This window comes from Thamnophis elegans, chromosome 9 (genome assembly GCF_009769535.1).
Source record: "Thamnophis elegans isolate rThaEle1 chromosome 9, rThaEle1.pri, whole genome shotgun sequence".
Taxonomy (NCBI): Eukaryota; Metazoa; Chordata; class Lepidosauria; order Squamata; family Colubridae; genus Thamnophis; species Thamnophis elegans.
This window is the reverse complement of record NC_045549.1, coordinates 28,771,259-28,796,330: the sequence shown is the minus strand read 5'-3', so window position 1 is coordinate 28,796,330 and position 25,072 is coordinate 28,771,259. Positions and strand designations below refer to the sequence as shown.

The 25,072-nt window shown below is 35.1% G+C and overlaps 1 protein-coding gene across 1 annotated transcript in view; it reads right to left on the bottom strand.

Annotated features, from left to right (window-relative positions):
* Nucleotides 1–25,072, bottom strand: part of LRBA (LPS responsive beige-like anchor protein) — a 383,648-nt gene that overhangs the window by 70,479 nt on the left and 288,097 nt on the right. The window contains 3 exon segments of the mRNA XM_032223698.1: nucleotides 11,731–11,883; nucleotides 20,488–20,607; nucleotides 21,984–22,124. Coding sequence (XP_032079589.1) covers nucleotides 11,731–11,883; nucleotides 20,488–20,607; nucleotides 21,984–22,124 — 414 coding nt within the window.

Genomic DNA, 25,072 nt, shown 5'->3' with positions numbered 1-25,072 from the left:
TTGCTCTTTTTATCTTTGACCTTGATTAATTCAGCTGTTTATTCCTTAAAATCTACATACAAAATGGAAGGTGGGATATGATTCAGGTGTTGAATTGGGAAGGTGGATTTAAAACAACGCCCCCCCCACCCCTGCGCGCGCTCAGCAGGCCACGGTAAAATTATCAAAGGCTGACTGGTCCGCGGTGATAAAAAGGTTGGGGACCACTGCTTTACGCCATGTGGAGACCACGGGCTTCCCTCACGGATTTTTTCTTCTTCTGTTGCTTTGAGCAGCCCCTCCCCCCTCTCTTTCTCTCTCTCTCGGAGCTAGCTGGTGCCTCCGAGGCTGTCCAAGCTCAGCCCCTCCCCCCCCCCAGACTGCTGCTTCACCTCGGCTGCTCAGGGCTTCTAAATTGGCATTGCGTGTTGTTTGGGGAGGGGATTACTGTGCCATAGAAACACAGCGTATGTCTCACGTGGCTGATAACCTGGTCTCTATACAGAAGAGGTAATTTTAAAAACTTTGGAGCGAATCCAGAAAGAGGGGAGAAAGAGGCTGAAGGAGTGTTTGCCCAGGAGGGGGAATTTATAAACGGCCCAATGAATCCAGAGGAGTGTGTGTGTGTGTGTGTGTGTGTGAGAGAGAGAGAGAGAGAGAGAGAGAGAGAGAGGGAGGGAGGGAGAGAGAGAGAGATATTGAGGCTGAAGGTGTGCACAGGAGGGGGAATTTATAAATGGCCCAGTGAATCCAGAGGAGGAGTGTGTGTGTTTGTGTGTGTGTGTTTGTGTGTGTGTGTGTGAGAGAGAGAGAGAGAGAGAGAGGGAGAGAGGTTGAAAGTGTGCACAGGAGAGGGAATTTATAAATGGCCCAGTGAATCCAGAGGAGGAGTGTGTGTTTGTGTGTGTGTGTGTGAGAGAGAGAGAGAGAGAGAGAGAGGCTGACGGTGTGCATAGGAGGGGGAATTTATAAATGGCCCAGTGAATCCAGAGGTGTGTGTGTGTGTGTGTGTGTGTATGAGAGAGAGAGAGAGAGAGAGAGAGAGAGAGAGAGAGAGAGAGAGACTATCACTAAGTGTTGTAGCTTCTGATTCTTGGTGAATGTATTCTATTTTATTTTTCTTTATGTACACTGAGAGCATATTCACACTTGGCTAATAAACTATTCTATTCTATTCTATTCATTTCTATTTCAATTCTAATAAGGAGTTTAGCTTCTCTCTCTTGAAAATGTAAGCTAGCATAAGGCATTATAATGCAAGCTAGCTTTAGCTTTCAAACAGTTCATTTAATGACCAAAGTTACAATGGCATTGAAAAAAGTGACTGATGACCATTTTTCACACTTAGCGACCGTTGCAGCATCCTCATGGTCACGTGATCAAAATTTTGATGTTTGGCAACAGATTCGTATTTATGATGGTTTCAGTGTCCTGGGGTCATATAATCGCCGTGTGACCTTTTGACAAAATATAAAATTTTTAATCAAGTTCCCCCCCCCCCGTCAATGGTGTCCCTCTTTACCAATCTGAAAATCTGGTCACCTTAATATCATCATAACTAAGTTCATTCACCATAATCATAAAGACTTTGAAAGTTTTATTTTTCTTCTTAAACTAGGAAAACAAAATAAATAAAATCTATTTTCTTATCTATTCTTATGGTCAATAAGCAATCCAATAATGGGATGATAACCAGCAGCTGAGCAAGAGATAACTGATACAATGCAGAAACCTCCAAATGAAAAATACCTGGAAAAAACATTATGGGAAATATTTCTGTATTAACTGCTTCTCTAAATAAATGAGCATCTCCGTGTAAAAAAGGCAGGACAGCATTCTGAATTGTTTCCATTTAGGCTTGAAAATCCAAGATTCTTTTTAAAATGTGTAACAATAAAGGGAAAGCATATATGGTTTCAGCTAGTGCTTGTCTGCATAGTCTAGAAAAGATAATTGAATATATCTCACAACCTACCACCCAAAACCTTCATGCTTCCAGAATAAGCCATTCTGAGGAATAAACAGGATATAGGAATCCTCAAGACTGCAAATTAAGCCCTCATTTTTGTGTTTTTGCTTCAGTGACTTAGTCTCCAACATGAGGTAGATGGCTGCCACTTGTCACTATTAGTTATCACTATTTCCCTATTAATGAGGTCAGGTAAAGTTTGGAAGCTGGCCTGTGACAAACAAAACAGATCAAACAGAGACTTGGGATCAAATAGAGAATCCATTATACTGTAGGAATTGTAATGCTATTCAGGAATGACCTTGGGAGATAGATGGAATAGTAGCGGACTGGACAACCCACACATATAAGATTTCTCCACCCACAGGAGATGAGGCATGGGAAGGGTTTAAGGGATCCTACCAAGTTTTCCAAAGTGTTAAACGAAAGGAGAAGGGAAATACTCTCAGTCTCTCAGTCTTTTTTTTAATATAACCTCACCTTAAAGAAACAACTAGCATTCATTGTTTTGTTCCTCACCTGAAATGTCTTGGAGGACAAACCAAAATTAAGATACTGGACTTATAATCAATCACTTTCAGTCTAGTCTTTCACACAAGGTTGTTGTGGGACAGTAGGAATGGAAAAAGGAGTACTGTATTAACTGCTATAATACCATTTAGATCAGGCCTGAATTTACCTTCAGATTACATATAATCTTCTAAAATTATACTGTTTTTTTAAAACCATGTATTTACTTATTCAATTTTTCTGTAATTCAGTAAAAGGCAGATGAGCTATCAATTAAATTAGCCTAAAATATATTCCTGTCTTAGATACTGAAGAGTAGATTAACTTTCTTTTATTTGTTATAAAAAAGGACACTCAGTATTTACATCTTGAATTCTATTAAATAACTGTAAAATATAAGTTGTATGCTAATTTTTGGCCTTTTATTCCACAAATTAAAACATTTGCTCTTAAAAACCCCTGTAAGGTTACGGAATTTGTCCCTTATTTTATGAGTGCAAAAACAAAAGAGAAAAAATGTCATACTATTTTATCTGTAGGAACTTCAAAATTTAGATAAATGAATGAAGAAATACAGATTTCCAAAGTGTCTATCTCACTATCTTTTTTACTAGAACATACAAAACAATTTTTGCTAGAGAGCTGATGTTTGACACAGAATCTTTTAGCTGACTTAAAAGTTTGCAAAGACAAGACAAGTGTGTGCTGAAAAGATTATACTACTAGTTAATTTGTGAAAGAACACCCAAGACTGTTAGAACATCTTGATGTACTCATTACTTTGGAATTCATTTGTTCTGACAATATTCAACAATGTTAAAACACTCACATAATGCTCACCTACTAAGAAAAATAAATGGACTGTTTAAGTTTCATAGAAACATTTTCTCTCCTGCAAAAATTATCCGCCCTGGATAAATATTTGCGAGTTCCCCTGACTATTAATTTCCATTGATAAAATTCCCTTCCATTAACAAAATTCCTCACACACATAAGAGATATATTATTTAATAGATCCTTCTCTCTATTCAACTTTATGATTATGAATATTTCTAGTTTATGTAACAAAATTACATCCTACCTGAAAAACAATAGGGGTTTTTTTATTCACAGGATTATGTAATAATAAAATCTTTATCATTTTTTGTTTAAAAATGAAAAATTCGGTATCGACAAGCCAAACAATTCCTAAATCTTCACTGTTTTTCTTAATGTTCAGTTCTTTGTTCAAACTAATATACAAATTTCCAGTCATGTTGGCTCAGGAACTCTGGCATTGAATTGTGCAAGTCTTAAAGCTGTCAAGTTACAAGACCCTTGCACCCCTAACAATTTAGAAAAAAAAAACCAGGGGTGTTCAAATTTGACAGCTTTAAGACGTGTGGACTTCAACTCCCAGAATTCCTTCTCTCGCTTTTCATCTTGATGATGTCCGGACGGGTGGGGGGAGGGAGCTGGAACCGGTTCTAAACAGCACTGTAGATTTGTGGTACCTCTTCTATAGAAGAGGTTAGAACTGGCAGGAACCCACCCCTGGAACAGAAGCTCCACATAATAAATCAACCAGGGTTCCTCCAAATAATGATATGACTTTGAAACGTAATGACTGAAAGGGCAACACAAGACAGTTCAGCAGTTATGACACCTGAGTAAGAGTATTATTCTTTACCAATCAATCAAAAATGTTCAATTTTCCAAGAATATTTAGTATTCCTGAGATTTGTTCACCACTGTCCAAAGTTCAAATATAAAATAATAGGGCTTGTTAAGATAAAGAAAAGAGCAATTCAGGAAACTGCTTTCAGAATATTATTAATCTTCACAAATATATTGCAGGCAATATACTCTGAATTAATATATTTTAGATTTTCCTATATACTATCACTGTCTCTTAAATGCATAAATATATCCATTCAAAACCTAAATAAATAGACCCAGGGAATGGGTATAGGGAGAGAAAAGTCAAGAAGCATAGGCAATGAATTAAAGTATCCCAATTAATTGAAACGGAATTGGGAATTTTTTAATTTTGAGGGGTTTTTTATATAAAAATTATACAGTTGTTTCTTGTCAATCAGTTTCAAAATAATAATTGTAGTCAACTGTAGCTTTTGTCAGCACCATCTAGTATAGCAGGCGTGTCTTTTCCTGCATTTCCTGCCTTCAGTCAGTCAGTCATGCCCTAGTCACCACAAAACTTGTCTACTGCAATATACTTTACATGGGTCTGTTCTTGAAAACTACTCAGAAGCTTCAGCTAGTGTAGAATGCGGTGGTGCCAGCAGAGGTACCATACCTCAGTATGCCTATGTGACATCTCTGCATCTCAACCTGTACTGGTTGCCAATCAGTTTTCAGGTGGAATTCCGAATGCTGGTTGTTACCTATAAAGACCTGCATTGCACAGGGCTTGGTTATTTGAAGGACCACCTACTTCCAATGGCCAGTATGTGTTGGCAGAGTTGGTATAATCTGGTCCCTTTGGTTGAAAAGTGTTCTCTATCAGGACCTAGGAAGTAGTTGTTCCTATGTTACAGAACATTTTATTTTTCAAATACGATCCCCCCACAAAATCCATATAGTTCTCTATTATATTAGCATTTAGTAAATCCTTGAAAACTTTGATTGTTGTCCAATGCCTTGATCTAAAATTAGTAGGACCCCTTGTTGGCTGTGTCCATTATTTTATTATATAAATAAAACAAGATATGTTATTATCTTGTGAATCACCCAAAGTCAGTTTCAGTCACTAAATTCACTAAAATAAACAAGTAAAAAAAGTTTTGTGGGAATTCTCTGTGAATCTACATATATGGTCCACATCTAAATTAGGTAAAAACTAATAGTGTTCAACTAATATATAAATGAAGTTTTTCTATTATTGGAAGTAACTACAATTTGTAAATATTTAGCAAATATATTATAATTTATCTATCAGCTGCATTTGCTATCAAAATTTGTAGTTTTAAAATATTTTATAAACAAAAATGTAAAAGTAAACTTAGTAATAACAACATAAGTATGAGAAAGACATCCCAAAGTACTATATATGAAATCTTTCATTTCAATATACATATAAAGTTGTTGGAGGGAGATTAAACTGGGGGATCTGTCAAGTGGAAAATTAGTCTGGAATCTCTATATAGGCACAAGGGGGCAAACTCTGACCTCCTTTGATTACCATCACACTTAATATAATCTGGCCTAGAGAAAAACTGCCAGTTTGAGAAGATTCCTGTGTTATAGGTATAAACAATAAAAAAGTTAATTGAACTCTTCTGATGTGGATCTGATTGTTTGTGCTTGACAAAAGTGGAAATGAATGTCTGTTGGACCCCATCTGTTTCTAGAGTTTTTGTTACAAAACAGAACTAAGAATATAACCCTGCATGCCTGGATAGTACCTTATCAGGTATATATGATTTTAAAAATGTTAAAAAACAACAGTTCCCAAATATTCATGTATGATTTAATGGCTTATATTTGGTTGAGTCACTAAAAACTTTATACATTATGAAGTACCACGTAAAGTGCCCCCATTTTAAAAATATTATGCATGCTATTAATGCATTTTCAAGGAGTCTTCCCTTTTTGCCTGGTGTACCTCTACTACAAAAGCTATTTTAACATCTAATCCTCTCTGATTTTTTATAGTGGAGACTGTGTAAATTGTTCTGTTTCATAAGAAAGAAACTACCTTTATGGAAATGTAGAAGGCTCTAAACCAGCGATTCTCAACCTGTGGGTCGGGATCCCTTTGGGGATCGAACGACCCTTTCACAGGGGTCGCCTAAGACCATTGGAAAACACATATTTTCGATGGTCTTAGGAACCAAGACACCAATTTGATGGTTGGGAGTCACCATAACATAAGGAACTGTATTAAAAGGTTGTGGCATTGGGAAGGTTGAGAACCACTGCTCTAAACCAATTAGAGAACAAGCCGTTTTCTTTGGTTTTCAAGCTACACACACAGATCTAAATGAGAAGTGTACTCAAGTTTGTATGAACACATCCAGTTATCTATGAGACCTAGGATCATGCTAGGTCAGAATCATTGTCTTCAGAGGTCCAGCTGTAGGTGTGAAAACTGATCAGAGAAAGAAAGAAATAAAGCTAGTATGCGCTTTTTTCATTATTTAGTTTGAAGGCATTGGTTGATTTTCTGAAGGGAGCCAATCATCTAAATCACAGGCAAGAAATAGAATAGCTAAAGAGAGCTCTTAGTCAGTAGGCTAAAGCTGCTGGTTAACAAATTGGAAATTTATGAGAGAGAACAAGGAAAAAGAACAGCTGAAAGACAAATCCAACAGAAGGAAAGGATATGGCGACAGAAGGGCTATATATCATTAGTAGAAAGAGATATTTTGTAATGGTGAACATATTTGAGAAAGATAGCGTTCTAGTATATTTATTAGCCATATACTTTTCTTATCTTGTGTGAGGATGAACGGACACACAGACAACTTTTATTATAAAACACTTGGATTTCTTTTTCATGATCTTTGCCATTATAGAACATTTCCATTACAATTTCTGTATTATCCGTACTTTATCCTTTTTTATATTTTTATTTTTAAAAGATTACATTTCACCAAAAATTCAGTAAAAAAACAATGCAAGCTACTAAATTAAAGCTGCATCAATATGCAATATCTCTAGGTTCTGCTATAAATATCAAACTAAGACAGAGGAGGAAAACCTACTCATTTGTACATAGCCATTAATGCAGCATATAAAGCAAGAAAGATATATACGATAATGGATAGCACTCTATTCTCAAGGGAATTACATTCTAACAGCATTTCTTCGGTTGAATGAGAAAGTGCAAGACAATGAAAGCAGTAGCTTCAAAAAAGAAGTGAAACTAGCAGCCCACTGAATTAAATTTTATTTAAAAGACAAACTTCTGTTTATAGATAATCCTCAGAAATACAAAATTTTATGCTTGTTTATTAACACAAGTATAATGTAAACTAATCAGAAAGGAAAATATCAGCAGAATATTTTAGAGCGAAAAAGACCAATTCCAGGCATTAAAGTCCTTATCATAGTCTATCATGGCAAAATATAGAAACTAAGGTGAAATTATGGAAATATATGTTTAAATTACATTTTAAAAGACTAATGTTTGGCTCAAGAAAAGCCTTCCTCCATCAAAAGTAAGAAAGCTGAAATGGTCAAGATTTGTTCCAATCTAAGAACATATATTCAAGAATTTTATATCATAGGGAAATAAAAAGATGCACTTCTCATATTACCATGTTTTCCCAAAATTAAGACCCAACAGGAAAAGAAGCCCTGGCATGATTTTTAGGATGCTCGTAATACAAGCCCTACCCCCCAAAATTAGCCCCAGTTAAAATCCGTCAGCCAGATGGATACATTTTAATACTGTATTTCCCAGAAAAAAGACCTCACCTGAAAATAAGCCCTAATGCGTCTTTTGGAGCAAAAATTAATATAAGACCCAGTCTTATTTTCAGGGAAACACAGGTAAGTATCCATCTACAGTGGGTAGTGATTAAGGTGTTGTCTTAGAAACCATCTGACTGGGAGTTCTAGCCTTCCTTAGCCGTGAAAGCCAACTAGGTGACTTTGGGCTAGTCATTCTCTCTCAGCCAAAGAACCTAATCGGATTGCTATTGTTGTGAGGGGAAACCTGGCAAGAATATAAAATTATTCACTTCTTTGAGGCAGAATAAAAGTATCATTATAATCATCACCATTATCATCATCATCATCATCATCATCATCCTCTTCATTGCAATCTTGTGATATAGCAATCTCTTTCCAATGCAACCTATCTGATATTATTATATAAAGTTTGCCTGTGTATGCACAGTTTAAAATCCCAACATCTTTTTTACACTGAATTAACACAGGAAGCCAAGGGAACATATTCCATCCTAATATGTAGAAAAAATATGGCCATGAGACCACACCTTATTTTCCATCGAAATCTTGCCTCCCAATTAAGATTATTAAAATTCCTGTAATAAAGAGTTAATATCTGCATTAATATGCTTAACTAATGAAATATAGAAATATGTGTTTCATCATAAGACACCCTATCCACATTATACCCTAATGAGTTAGAAACTGACTATATGTATTCATTACTTTGGTACATTTGGTTTAAAAAATATTACTTTCAATCAACAGAAGATTGACTGACTGACTGATTTTGAAGGGCAGAGAGCAGCTCCACACAACTAATACCTATCAACAACAATAGCCTGAAAACAAAACAAAACAAACCCACACACTGTCAGTTCACCAGTGAAAACACTGAAAAATAAAAGGCTGAAATTATATGCTGGAAACAGAATGCTAATAGTTCAAAATAAATATACCTATAGTATATATCTCTATATGAAATAGCACACTTTGAGGTCCTATCAGCAGACATTCTTACATAAATTGAGACTTGGAGACAGGTGACACTATTCAGCCTCATTGGATGGATAGATGAATATAAATTGGGTTTAGAAATAACCTATTCCAGAACCATGGTTGATACAGTTCCAGAATCTATGGAAATTCTTAGCCTTCATTCGTCAATACTTTCATATACTAATGGAACACTTTTGTTTTATAGGTATTTAATTAAAATAGATATTCTTCTACTTTAAAACGGGATAGTATTTTCTTTACTTCTAACTGTTGCCCAGCTTTCATGATTTCTCTTTCTACATTATTTTAATTTAGAAGTCATATTTAAATAGAATCATCTTCGCCCCTTCATCCTTGTTACAAAATAGACAAAATGAATGGATTTTAATAAAATCATATATAATGCTATGCTATCTTAATAGTCATATTAAAATAACAATGATTAACAATTAGCATTATATATCCCCACTGTTGCCTTAGCACTATACAATTTGTTATTATATACTGCTCTATATATCATCTGTTTCTCTTGCTGGACTATTCCAATAAGAGACAGACAGCTGCAACACTATTTCCCCATTCACCATAAGGACCATCTGACTTTAATTGTAGTACACAGCTTGATGTGGGTCTGGTTATGAGAAGCCAAAGTATCACAGTGTAATAATCCGGAAAAGCAAAAGCCTGCCAAGCACAGGACTGAAACAGAGGCTTGGGCTGTTTAGTTGGCTGATGAGATGGAGGAAAATATGATTAATGAGCAAGGTATAATGATATCAGGAACCCGATTAGCACCACAAAAAGGTCACAGATCAAAGCAGCATGCATTTCCAATCACTGCAGAAAAATCTGTACTGTGTATTGAAAGGGGAAAAATTGCCCATTGTACCCTACAAAATTACCACTTAAAAGGACTATAATAATTTATAATTATCTCATTAATTGCAAAGATAAATATATCAGCATTCTATTTTTGAAACAGATCTAGTAGTAATGTGTTTTAGTCAAAATATTCTTCTTTTAAGAAATATATTTTCCTTACTTACATTTTTTGTAATCAGACAACTATTTATATAATATTAAAATTAAATGCTGAAAAGGTAATTGTTTGGACTATATTTTCAGGATGTCATTTGGAAAATGCCTATACACATATGTACTATTGTCACCTTAGTAATAGCTATGTATAATTGGTATATATCAGTGGTGGGTTCCGGATCCCGTTGCAACCTGTACGGTGCAACGGGGCCGGGTGTCCACCACATTAATGCACACAGTGTGCACATGTGTACCGCCCACAATGCTCTGTGATGCCTCCGTGATGATACAGCTGCTTGGAGAAGAGTCGCGCAGGCGTCATACGCTCCATGCGCATAAGCCCCGATAACCTCAAATACCGGTAAGGAGTGCGGGTGGGTGGGTGGACCCTCTGGAGCACAGTACCGGAATGGTACCTGGTGCTTCCGGCAGGCACCGGTACGCTCGTACCGGGGCGTACCGGTCATAACCCACCACTGATATATATAGTAAAAAAAATCAAGCTAAATTGGACACCATAAATCTACTGTCACTATTAATATCTTGTTTTTTCCTATATTTTGGAGTTAAACATAGATGTTGTCTAGGTAGTGTTTAAATACAACTCTGCTTTGTTTCAGTAAAATGAATATCACTCTTACATTGGAACACAACATTTTTGAAATTCAAATTCAAACCTTTATTGTCAGAGTACAAAATGTGTACAATGAGATTGGTAAATTTGTATTATACCATATTTGTATAGTGAATTGTGTGAAATTCATTATGTAATTGCAGAGAAAAACTTTGCATTGTTGGTTTCTGAGGATTGCTTCCCTAAATAGATATTATCATTGGCAGAGTAAAAGGGAGAGAAATAAACTACTTCAGGATCCATACAAGTCAGAAATTGTGTACTATTGTATATGCAAGAAAGAAGCATTCTCACATGTTGCTATATTCCTAATTTCAGCCCCTTTTCTTGGTGGACCCTTGTTCCCTAATGGGAAAAAATCTATTTACGAGTTTCTTTGTCCTGAAGCAGAAAAGTAGGAAATATTATCCTATATGCACTCCTGAAACCCCTGAGATACCAGAATATGATGTTAAACTCGAGTTTCGAATTTCTACATTTTGATAGCACATATTTTCCCCAGAATACTAATGGGGAAATGGAAGGAAGAGTTTTACATGAACCCAACCACTACAATCTTGAAATTGACTCTGCTTCCAAACATCTGAACTGCCCTGAAAGCATATTTTAAGGATTTGGGTGAGAGGTTTTCTGCTCACATTATATTCTTCCAATTAATACATAAGTATAGTAGCTTGTCAAAAAAAGAAACATGACTCTCAAAAATAGGAAAAAAAAACATTCTTCCATACCACCTATTTGAGGAATTCATTTGTTTTTATTGTTTCTTTTCCATATTTACATTAGTGTAGTTTTTCTTAAAAATATGTTTGCATGTATCTATATAGTAACTTTCACCATTCTACTAGAAACTTAAATAATTTAAATGATAGCTCAATTCTGAGAAGGCAAGAAAGGTATCACAAGTAATCTAAATGTTGAATTGAAAAATATTACAAAGAAGTACTAGGAAGATAATTACATTAAAGCATTGATAAAAGCTCTGTGAATGCTGTTAACATATTTTACCATTTTAGTGATATGATTAAAAATTAGCACCAACATTTAAATTAAAAGTAAATGTAAAACTATAAATATTTTCAGTCTCCCCAAATAGCTGTTTTCAGTCCAAGCTACATAAATTCCAGCTTTACATGATTAAAAATGACATATTTTTTGAGAAAGCTCATAACTTAACACAATTAATAGTTGACTGTTATCTTACCAGTCTATTTATGCGAACAAATTCTTCTGGGGTTTTGGCCCATGGTGGAAGTTCAACATCAGACACCACTGTTCCATCATCCATCACTCCAAGATTGTAATTATTGAAATTGACAAACATCTCAGGTAGATAATAAAATTCAGGAACAAGCTCCTATATGGAAATGAAAACCAGTGACATGTAATAAATTGGGTTATCATAGAAGTCACTCACTTAAAAGAGATAGTGAATGCAATGGAAAGTACTTTCATTTTGTACATATAATAATATTTTCTTTTTACATGTATTAAATATTGTCAGAAAACTTGCTCATAGTGGTAGATAAATGCAATATTTGAAATGTTGAATGAAAGAAAAGTAGGTATGTCTAAGTGTCTAAACATAGTTTAATCTGAAATTAAAGCACTAAATCTTAGTATTCTTTCAAATAATGGAAGCTGTAACATTTCAAACTCATATTTTTAACTTTTGTTTTAAAAAATATGTTTAGAAACATTAAATACGCACTAAAGTATATTGTAAAATGTGTAGCATTATATTCTGCATCTGATTTCAAAAGCAGATTCAGAAAAATGTATCTAAATGATCAGCTCATATTTCCTGAATAATTTAAGATACTATATACTCTTATGCTTGCTATGTCTATGTAAGCAGTAACATACTCAGTTTGGCAATAGAATGCTTATAAGATGCATTAGTATTATGCATACAACAATAAAGTATTGCATACTTAAGAGTATAGCTGGAGATTAATGGTAGCCCAAATTTTTAGGAAAATTGGCTACCGCAATGATAATGTATAGGACTATTTTTTAAAGCATTTAGAATGAGTAAACCTCTATTAAAGCAATCTCCTAATCAATATTAGTATAAAGATATTTAAATGCTGGATAACTTTTTTTAAAAGTGTTAGGCAAAATATAGTATATATAGAAGGACTAAAAAAATATATATTAACTGAGACAATTAACTAATCAATTGACTTGGATCCAAAAGCTCCTTCTCAATTTGTGGAAAATTTATTCTATTATCATTCAAATTCATTCAGTTATGATTTATTATAACTAGAAGTTTATTCTTTGTAAACTTATTTGAATTGCTGTTCTCTATTTCAATAAAATATATGTATTTTAAGAATTGACCCCAACCAAGTTCTCATACGTAAAAGTTATTTTGAAATTTATGAAGCCATATAAAGAGCTACACATCATAAACTCCATTTTATAGTACATTAGTTACCCCAAAATTCTGGTAATGGAATCAGGATATGTATTTGATTTTCTATAATACTCTGACTCTGGCAACTCACTATACCACCTATATCTGTTTCAGGAGGTCCAGTAGGGATATGAAAAAAATAGCACTAGGAAGATTTTCTTTTTTTGTAACACTATCGCTTATCCCATGTGGTGCACCTAAGAGATGGGTATTGTTTTGTACATGAACATGTGCAACAGTCTTAATACTAACTAGTCTTTAGACTTACATGAAAGAGCAGGTAGTTTCTTTTCGTTATAATATAGCCTATAAAAATATAAAAATTTAATTGCTTTCTCTTGATTGCCACATGGTACTGTTCTTAAATTATACTCTGTAATTCATGTAAATCAGGTTTCCTGACAGAAGTAATTTTTATATCCATAAATTAAAATTGTCACTAAAAATCATAGTTGAAGACTGGATAGATTTAGCCAAGTTCAAACATGATGCTGAATTGCATTATTTTAAAAATATAAGCAATTTTTTTTACATCTGAATGAAACTAATTGTCCCTATGCTTCTTTAGACTGTGGGCAAGATCTACATTTTTAATTAAAAGTTAATAGAAATTTAAAATATTAATTAAGGCATTAGCTATTAAATGAAAATATTACATAATAGAAATATAAAACTATTTTACAAGTTACTTAAGATTCCTAATAATGTTGAACTTTGTAATGTTCTTCATTTTATATACTCATAAGAAATGCTTCAAATGATTAAAAAAACTCTGTATATTATTAATTTGATGTGTTAAAATGTTAAAATAAGCTAGCCAATTTGAAACTAATTAAGTATACAAACAGTTGAACAGAATGTACAATATGAAGATTTCATCATAGCTGTCAATTATACTAAGAGTACACTAGTGTATGCCTATCTTTCTTCTAATTACATTGTGGTGTACCACATTTAATCTAGAAAATAAAAATAATAAATATGTTATTATTGTTTGCCTGTTTCACATATTTCTCAAGGTAGAAAATGTATTTTATTTGCTGTTATTAATATTTACCATAACGGAACATTATAAAATGTTTATAAAAACAGATTAGAGAAAGCAATTAATTCTTCTGGGAATTCTATCAATTTCTTTTAACAAACACTTCAAGAATGAAAGGACTTAATATTTGTAATTGCTTTAGGAAATGATTTCATTGCAAGTAAATGGTGTAAAATTGGTCTTTCTTCCAACAAGTGAAAACTACTTTCCATTTAATAAGCAGAAAACCACATTCTGTGCATTGGCCCCAGTGGTTAAGGATGTTAGAGGCCCAGTGTATCAGATTCTAAATCCACTCTTGACATGGGTCAATGGATCAGTGGTCTTCCAGATACCACCCTCAGGGTCAACTATGGCAAGAACAGTTTCCAAATAGCTGAGTGCAATACCAGGTCATCAGATTATAGACAAGGTCAGCCTAGAGTTACTAGAGCAAAAGCAGAAAAAATGAAGCAAGAATTAAGCTATTATCACCTCAAACCTTGTCAAAAACAGCACAGCGATGTATGCTGAATTGTTGTATACAGGTTTGTGAATTATTCTAAAACAAGATCACAGTAAGATTAATGCAAAATGTCTCCTTAAAATAAACCCCAGAGAGGTATATAGAGCTATTTTATGGGCTAAAGAAATTGGTGGCAAACAAATTTAACAAACAAACACACAAGAGAAATGGAAATATTTACACATGTTTAATTTAAATATATATATTGGATTTATCAGAAAAGAAATAATACAATTTGTCCTTGGTTTAACTTAAAATTCTCTTACTAACCAAATGTCATTCAAATCTGAATATTTTAATCATGAATGCAAATACGTTCTACAATATAATCTAAAAAATTATGTCCATAATATTTTTAGATGAACTAATACCCATATTGTTATTCGGAAAGATTCAAAGGTAACTTTTGTTATAAATAATAGGCAACAATCTTTCCAATATCTTTCTTTACTAAAATCATTCCAGTTATTATGTCCATTATTTTTCAGACAAATTAGTAACCAGGTTTGCCCTGATCTGCCATTAATGACATAGCTTTGGTTGCTTTTACACCACCTCAATTCAATAAAATGGTAAGTAATCTAGTGTAAGTAAAGTATGAGTAAATGTATGAACCAGAACTACAATAACTTTGAAGATATACAATATTTTCTCTTTTCCTTTAATTAAAGCAGCTATATTTTTGAGGCTTCTATTTCAATCTAAAAAAGAATGTCATTGCCTTAAGAGTCAAATGACTTCGCTTTCTAAAGCAGTGGAATGATTTTTCAGGTTCTTGCAGACACTTGCAAAAGTGTATGGCTCTTTCAACTTTTGGCAGTGCGGTTTTGTTTGTGTTTATGTGAAATCCCCCCAAAATCTAAATCATTTCCAATAATCCAGCTCAAGGATTATTAACTGCTATGGAGCATTTCTGGTGTAGCGTTTCTACATTATATTTTATATCTTCCTGAATGTTTCAGAGGAAAAAAGACAATCTGAAAGCAATTTGATGAATGAGGAAACACGTTTCCTGTTTCTCCTCCTGTTTCCCAATGCCAGTCAGAAAGAACTTTAGTTTTTGTAAACGTTTCAGGGAGTTGTTAGAAATGTACACCAACTAAATAAAGGACAAATTCCCCTGGAGGAAATGTGGTAGCTAAGAATCAACAGTGACTTAATGGAACTTAATTATATCAAATAAAAAAATGGAAAAATCAATTTAATTGTCAAATATTTTTTAAAAACCCTATGTTTTATTTTAGTATTAAAGAATTCCATGGTTACTTCTAATAATATAGCTTCTACATTTTTCTACATTAAGGCCTACATTTTAAGATTTTGTGAAGATCTTTTTCCCAACAAACAAGTCACAGAATTTCAAATAAGTTATTCCTAACACACACACACACACACACACACACACAAACACATAACCTCAGACTCCAACTTCTTGTAGATTTTTGTACCTCAACTATCAAACTGAACCCTTAAATGTTTGCTTTGAGTTTTGAGTGTTTTCTTTTTTATTCCCTTCTATTTTATTTGCTACACTGTTTGTGCCCTATAATGAATTGTTTATATGATTATTTTGTAGATGATTCTTAATATATGCATATTAGGTATCCTTAGAAGAATGAAAGGTAGGTTATAATCATATCAATTAATAATAAGTGAAATTCCAAGACTTGTTCAAATCTTATGTCAACCTACAATAGTCCTAGGGTCTCTGTAAAAATAAATAAGATAATATACATAAGCATTCTTTTTATTATGATTATTTAGTGTGCTCTAGTTAGATATCCATAAATTTTAGCAGATGAAGCCTCATCGGTATATATTTCTTACAGATTATATTGTTAAAGCTGATTTTCATTTATTTGTTTTGCTAGGAAAGAGGACAGAAACTTGTGCATTACTGACACTAGATCTATTTCTGTTTTCCCCAAAATAAGCCCTCCCCGGATAATAAATTTTCCTCGAAAATATTGCAACACAGCAGCAGCCATCAAGTGACCACACTCACTGCCTCCTGCACCTCAAAAAAATAAGACACCCCCTCCCCCAAATAAGGCCAAGTGCTTATTTTGGGGTCAAAAGAAAATAAGACCCTGCCTTATTTTCGGGAGGAAATGGTATTAGCTTGTTAGAATTATTGTATCTAATTATTTGTGGATTCACTCTGGGTTGTTTTTTTTACTTTCACCTTGTAATCACACTATATCTAAGAAGTCTAAAATTATGAGAAACTAAATAATACGAGAAAATTGAAATTCATGTAAGTATATTCTTAACATTGTTAGAAATTATTGGTAGATTATAAGTAAATATATACTTAACTGCAGATATGTCCTGAACTATTTTTATTTACTTATTTATATTTATCAAATTTCACAAATGTCCATCTCCCTTACAGAGAGGTTTAATTTTTTTAAAACCCTTCCTCGCCTTTATGGGTTGGCAGGAGCTGGGGAAACTCTTCATGCAGTTCTTGCATCTTGAACTGCCAACCTTCCAGTCAACAAGTTCAGTGTCTTAATTGCTGGGCCCCCTGCTTTGATTTAATCTATACAATATTTTCAAGTTAAGATTTGGCTAGGATTAGATAGGCCAAGTATAATGAGGAGTTGATTTTTGACAACTGTGTGGTTATTCTTCATACCAAGCCTAGACAATAAATAATCAGTGTCTGCATGCTTAATCTTTAGTTGACTTGTAAGATTTTCATGTGCTATGCACTCAGACTAGAATCTGTATTGCAGACCCTATTGTCACATAATCAATGACAGCCGATTGCTATGCTGCAGTGCAATAATGTTAGAGACCTATATATTTATTGTCAATTTTTAAATTTTAAGGTTATTCATCATCTTGTTTTGAATTAATGGGTACTTGGCATGTCACCTGACGACTTTGGACAGTTGAGATATATTTATATAATGGCCATCTCTATCCTGGGAATTTCCCTTCTCGCTTGCTTCAGTCTTTATATATATTAAGAATTGTTGAAATTAATTTGTTAATTCATTAAATTACATGTATGTTGGATAATATATAATCACTTAATGAAAACACATTATAGAGCAGCTAATCATTTCATCATGTTTTCTATACTGTTGATTTAAAAATAAAAAAACTTTTATAAAGAGTATAATTGTGCTCTAGCTAGTGCTTACACAGTAAATACTTCTTTTCCAGATTTGCTTATTCCAGCAATATTTGGTTTTGTAAAACGTTTACATAATTAATTGTACAAGCATGTAAACATCAATATAACTCTTGAATAATTATCACCACTCACTCTTTGTCTGTCCCATCTTATTTTGTTCCTAGAAACATTTAGATAGTGACCATAGATGCAGCCAACATACTAAATTAGCTTTGAATTTTAGAAATTCCAAAATATCTGTCAGGTTGAGGACAATTGATATGCAGATAGTGGATAATTTCCTTCACTTTAAAAAATGACACAGCAAAATTGTTATTAATCATTAAATAGTAATATATGTTTATCAATATACTGGGCTACAAGCAGAGACACAAAATGCAACATCATAATCATGGAACTATAACCAAAATGTTACATAGTTCCCACAAGCCATTCTTTCCACATGCCCTATTCGTTTCATGATGATGTAATTGTAGAATCAAGATCTTATATGAGGTGGTGGTGATGATGATGATGACAGCAAGATGAATACAATAATTATTTTAAGAGCTATATTATTATAAAGCTTGTTTTTGACATATGGTGAATTTGCCTAAATTCATCTCATTCCTGTATAACTTTGTTCAGAAGAGTGTGACTACCTTTATTTGCTATATGATACATCAGAAGAAAATTACCTGCAGTAAAAGTCAAATTGTACTTAACTATGTCAAAGTTCACATCTGCCTAATACTTTAAAGGTAGTTTTGAAAGGTAAAATATGTTTTAGTTTTTACTTAACAATGGAGTAAAAACATATGTTAGCTAAGTATGAACAGGGACTGAGGGAAAGCACTAACACCTACCTGACAGTAAAGTAAAATTGGAAAAGGAGTTTTAGTTTATCTAATGTTCTACCCTGCCGTGTCATTATTAGACTATAACAGTAAGATCAAATCGGCAGAAAACAGCTTGTATAATGTAAAAACAAAACAAAAGCTAGGAGTTCAAACAAAAATTAAATGGCAGTTAAAGGATTGCTTGATGCTTTGATCATAAGTTCAGAACTTTTATGGCCTGATGACAAGGATTGGCTTTAACCTCATGTATATCTATATATAATTTTATTTCCTCAGTTTTGATGTAAAAAAGAATGAAAGAAGCTGGGCATAGTATGAATGTATATCTTATTTGAAACTGTTCAAAAAACAGGATAAACTTATTAAGCATTGTATCTTCACTCTTTTATTATAACTAGTTTGGTATTTGGAACAAGGAGAATAGTCAGCATTTAATCTCCCCTTAATGGCCCTTGAAGACAAAGATGCAAGAGTCGGTTTAATATAGTGGTTAAAGTACCAGGCTAGAAATCAGGAGATAGTGAGTTTTAGCCCTTCCTTAGGCACAAAATCACCTGCTTTTCTTGTTTGTTTGAAGACAGGAGTCTAAAAACAGAAAATATTTTGTTTTAAGAGGTACAAGTGTGAGTTGGACATGTCTGTTCTCATTATGGTAATCCTAGCAATGATCAGAACAGGGGTTTTGCCATGTTTAGCTGTTAGCCTGGATAACCATCTGATATGTTTAATGCTGGGGTCCTGATGATCAAGTATCTCACAGAGAAATTACAAAAAAATAGTACTGATTATATAATACCATCACTATCAGAATCCACACCCTTCTTGAGTTACTTCAGCCAGACAGAAAAAAGTCTCAAACAGAGCAAAAATATTCTCTTCATTGGAATCTGCACTGCCAATATCTTGCATATGCATACTAAGATTAAGATTGTGTGAACAGTGAAAGCACTAGACAGAATAACTGTCATTATAAAACAAACAAAATCCTTGGAACAACCAGGAAAATAAGTAACTTGCAAAACCACAATAGCTTTCCCCCCAATTAAAATAATGTGGTTTAGTTCTACGGTGATCCAGCATTAACAGTAATTTAAAACCCAAAAAGCTACAAAACTTCAGTTCACACCTAATTTGGAGACTGTTTACATCTAATATAATAGAAACCTTGCAAGACCTAAAAGTCTTCCTGACTCGCTTGTCCACGCATGCAAACCTCCTGTCTCTAATAGACAATTCTGCAGAGATGGCAGAAAAAGCTTTCTGCTACAGCAGTTTAGATCAAAATGGCTATTTTAGAGAAAGTTTTGAATGTATAACTTTTGACCTTATAAGGGGAAAAAAAGCATCACTGACATCAGGCCATTAAAACATGATTCAATCTAGATCTTAATCCTGAAGTTGATGAATCGGTCCTGTACTTTGATGAGAACATCATGTCATTCTTTTATGAAATCATGTTGAATTTTTTTTTCAAGTAAACTATATCACTAAGTGGGTACTTTGACCTTTTGGCAAATGCTATTAGAGTTCAAAAGCACATGAATTAGATTTGCTTGACTTTGTGACAGATATCCACCTTTGCCATTTTGCTAGTATTTTGGGTGTTAGTGGTTGTTCATTGATCTCAGTGTATGCTATATTCCATATAATAGTTCAAAAATGTTTAGGAGCTAAGGAAGATATATATTCTTTCTTTTACATCAAAGCAGAGGAATAAGTTTTAAAAGATTTCAGTGTCATGGTTTGACAAAAATATCGCCAGCCCACAGTATTCAACTTGAGTTATTTCCAAGCTAGCATTATTCTATTGTTATACATATTCAAATATTAGTGCTGTATGTACAAAACACAAAGGATAGTTCAATTTCCACTTTCCTACTTGAAAGCTGTATTGTAATCATTTCAAAGAAGGTAACTCTTATATTCTTCAAAGTTCTACACACTGACAAATAAATAATCATCATTATGTTCATCACATTTTAAAATTTAAATTGTACTTTACCTTTATATCTGATGTGTCACGTTGACAATTGCGCCATGCCCTTGAAACTGATGAGAAAGCTCTATCTGCATGATCAAACTTCCCACCTTGTAAGTTCAGGAAAAATGTTGTAAAAGGCTCCTAAAAACATGATTAAAATGGAAGATGAAATACTTTGTGAAGCAGCAGCAGTTTCCTTTTTCTATATTTCTAATACAGGTAGTCCTCGACTTACAACCATTTGTTTAGTGACCATTCAAAGTTACAATGGCATGGAGGAAAGTGCTTTATGACCATTTTCACATTTATGACCATTGCAGAAACTCCATGGTCACATGATCAAAATTTAGATGCTTGTCAAATGGTCCATATTTATGACAGTTGCAGTGTTTCAAGGTCATGTGATCACCTTTTGCAACCTTCTGACATGCAAAGTCAATGGGGAATCCAAATTCACTTAACAACCATGTTACTAACTGAACAACTCCAGTGATTCACTTTACAACAGTGGTAGGAAAAGTCATAAAATGGGGCAAAACTCACTTAACAACTGAAATTTTGGACTGAATTGTGGTCGTAACCTGAGGACTACCATACTTCACCTTGTCTGAATAAAATTATATGTTTTGCTTCTGGAAAGAAGTAAAAATAATAACGCAAGTTATTCATTTCAAAAATATGTAAAGAGAATCCTATATTATGGTGTTGCTTGGAGGGTTGCTGGAAAATCTGGGTTGCAGATTTTCCGTATTTCTTCTATTATTCCATTAGTGCATTCACTACAGTTATAATTCAATCTAGCATTTACATATCCGTAACTGTATACAGAACAGGAATTAAAGGATATCTAGAGATGGATCCAAGAGATTTCAATAGCTTTGATATAATACAAGCAATCTTTGAATAAAGGATATTAGCACATTTGTTAGTCAGCTAAATCTTCCCTACGAATATTATGCATGCACACCTACCTTCCTGCAAATACAGTTCACAATTAAGAGAGAAAAATGTTAACAACTGAAAAAAATCTCCTCTTCCTCAAAAGATACCTAAGCACATATTAGATGATAATTGCCTGAAATTAGCGAAGTACCATAAATTACTGCTAGGATTTATGTCTGCTTGTATAAATCTAACAAGGCTTAATTAATGACTTTTTGCTAATGCTTTCCCAAAGAAATTAGTTTCTATCAGGTAAATCATAATTCCAATTTATTTTACAGAAACTTGGCTCATTTCATCAATATATCAAATCTGTCCAACTGCATGTTATCCAGAAGTATATATTATTGGAAAAAATCTATTATATCTACATAAGTTTACATTCCAGATTAAATAATGGTCATACAACCAAATCACAGTTTTAAACTGGAAAAAAAAAACTAAAGTCTACTCTACTTTTCTTGCACATACATTTAATGCAAACCTGTTCAGTTGCATGATTCCAGATAAAATATTGAGTACCATTGAGTACCTTCTTTATGCATATACACAAAAATATTCTAATACACACTTACAATTCTTAACAACCAAGTGAGTGCAAAGCTGGCTGTTGAATAATGAGTACCATAATGAAACTTTGGAACTTGATCATCTTCCCATGTTTCGTAGCGTTCTGCAAAGAATGCAGCTCGTTTGGGATTAAGAGCACCAATAGGCTAGGAAAAAGAAAAAGAACACAGTTTAGTGTATCACTTCATCGGCAGTTGTTGCAAAACAATAAATACATAGTTGGATTATTATTATTACAATTTAATATAATGAGTTGTAAAACATAGAACTATGTAAGTGTCAAGTATCATGTAAAATATCACATGATAGCAAGATAACAATTTCAGAAATATAAAATTGCATTTATTTAATTGGATTATTCATTCTAATAATTCTTTATTACTACTGCAAATTTTACAAAAGGAAACATATAAGGAGTATTTGGTCCTATGTCTCTTAAGTATATCGGATTATTTCCTCTGACAAAATTCCACTTCAATATCTTCACAAAGTTCTATATCAACATGGGCTACTTCCACTTAATTTCTATAGGCCTAGCAAAAATGTGATAGCAAGTTTTACAACATAAGCATGCCAACTCATATGGCTCTAAAGGCCATACATTCAGTGGTGGGTTGCTCCTACTGTCACTACTGGTACGCTTATCATGCGCTCGTACATTCTGTTCATGCACGCAACTGACTTGCGCTATGCGCGTGTGTGCAATCCATTGCCCCTGCAACAACCAGCTGATTGTTGGGGCTCACGCAGGCACCACATGCTGTGCGGGAGTGCATACTTTGCCGTTTGCCATAAAAATAGGTCGGCCTCTGTTTTGCTGCTTGCTTTCGGCTGCCATTGAAACGGAGAGGGAGGCACAGTATTTGGGTGGGGAGTATTCAGTGCAGGAGTGGCTGTAAAAAGGGAGTTGTTCTCTCCATCTACTGTGCATGTTGCAGATAGAGGATTTGCCACCAAGGCCAACTGTCCGGCATACCAACCTGATGATGCTTTTTGAAGATATCCACCAGATGACACTTGTGGGGTATACGGATTGGACCATGGGATGGGGTTACCAAGGAGAGGGGGTTGGGTCACATATTGATATCTATGATTAGGCGTGCTTTTGCCTCAGATCTTGCTTTGCCTAGCTACTAACTACTCATGACCAGTAAAAGTACTCTTAATTCTGCAAAATGGAGTTTTCTTTCTTGGTTACTAAGGGAGGCTGCCGTGACATTAAGCAATATCTCAGTTTCTCGCTCATCCCGGAGCTAACACCTTCCGAGGGGAGTGCAACAAAATCCCAAACCCCTGAAGAATGTCCCACCAAGGCAGCGATCAGGAGGAAGACATGGGAACGTCTGCATCCTCGTGCCCTTTGGAAACAGAGCGAATGGCCAGACTGCACTTGGAAGAACTCCCACTCCCCATTGCCCCAGATGGACGTGGGGAGTGGGACGGAAGGGTGACCCTGAGGAAACTCCGGCTGGAGTTACCACGAGGAGACAGAGATGACCAGCAGCTGCTTGGCAGGAGACAGAAGAGGAGAATCTTATGATGTCCCAGGCTATGAAGCTCTTTGAAGAGGCTTGGGAGAGGCGACCCTTTCGTAAGAGTGGTCCTGAAAGAGAAGATCTCCCAGAAACAGAGGAGAGGTCTGCAGAGGGCTTGTTCTGCCCAAGAGAAGCTGGGGGGGGGGGCAGAAGGTGGACCTGATCAGGATGACCAAGCTCCGACCCCAGCAGCAGCAGCCAGGAACATTCCAAGAGAGGGAGGGCCCCCCGCAGACGCCAGATGGCTAAAGTCCCCCCCCAAGTGTGAAGTTGGGGGGAGAATCTAAAGATTTGGGGGTTTTCCTTGTTCAAGTGTAGAATTACATGCAACAGTACGGAGACAATTTACCAAATGAAGAGGCCAAGATAAGAATAATTACAATGGCGTTGGAAAATAAGGCAGCTACTTGGATGGTGGCCCTGCATAATGCTGACTCTCCCCTACTGAGAGACTATAATAGATTTATCGCCGCCCTGAGAAAACGCTTTGATGATCCACTCACGGAGTGTAAAGCAAGAATTAAATTAAAAACCCTTACCCAGGGGGCCAGTTACTGGATATATACAAGAATTTCCTGAATTATCAGTGTCTATGCGGGGTTGGTCCAAAGAGGCTTTGAGGGACGGGTTCATGGATGGGCTAAACAAAGACATATACCAGAACTGTGTAAACAGGGGGGTCCCCCGCAGATTGCAACCTTGGTATGAACTGGCTGCGGATGTGGAGATTGATTTAGCTCGAGATAATTATCGCGAAGATAGTGAAAACGAAAAGGCTACCCCTCCCACCCACCCCCAGGTGCTTCTAAAGGAGGAAAAAGTGGGTCTGCAAGCAAACCCAGGCCGATCATCTGTTTCCGTTGCAGGAAGGAGGGGCACCGAGCAGCAAATTGCCACACCAAGATGACCCCAAGGCCCTCTACCAGGGGGGAAAGAAAGCCAGAGAAACCGCCTTGGAAGAGGAGTGAGACCGCCATGAAAGGGGTGGATCCTAATCCATAGTTCTGCACTGCCCCAGGGGAAGAGGAATCACCCTACTCATCAGAGGAAAGTGAAACCGAATCTGACGACGAACTTCTGGTAAGTTCCCGAACGGGCCCCATGATTATCCCAGTGGAACCTAAAGTGCCCTCTACTGGAGCGCAAGAGAAAATGCTGGCCCTTTTAGATTCGGGTTGCATACGTTGCATCGTTAGCCCCGAAGTAGTGGAAAAATTGGGCCTGAAACTGAAAACTTTAAAAGTCCCAATTGCTTTTTGCCAACTGGACGGCTCAATAGCTGGAGGGAGCCCTGCCCATTTTGTAATTGAACCAATAGACATATGGATGGGAACTCACCAAGAAACAATAAGTTCTTTGTGGCTCCAGGGATGGACAGGCCTCTCATATTAGGCTTATCTTGGTTACGTAAATAGAACCCACGGATCAATGGGAGGAAAGGGTGGTTACGCATCCGATCTGCTACACCCCCTGAAGGAGAGGGGGGGCTCCCAAACAGAATAATACTGACTCTAACCTAGCAGCCAGGGGGCAAGAAAAAATTGAGGGGGAGGAGAAAA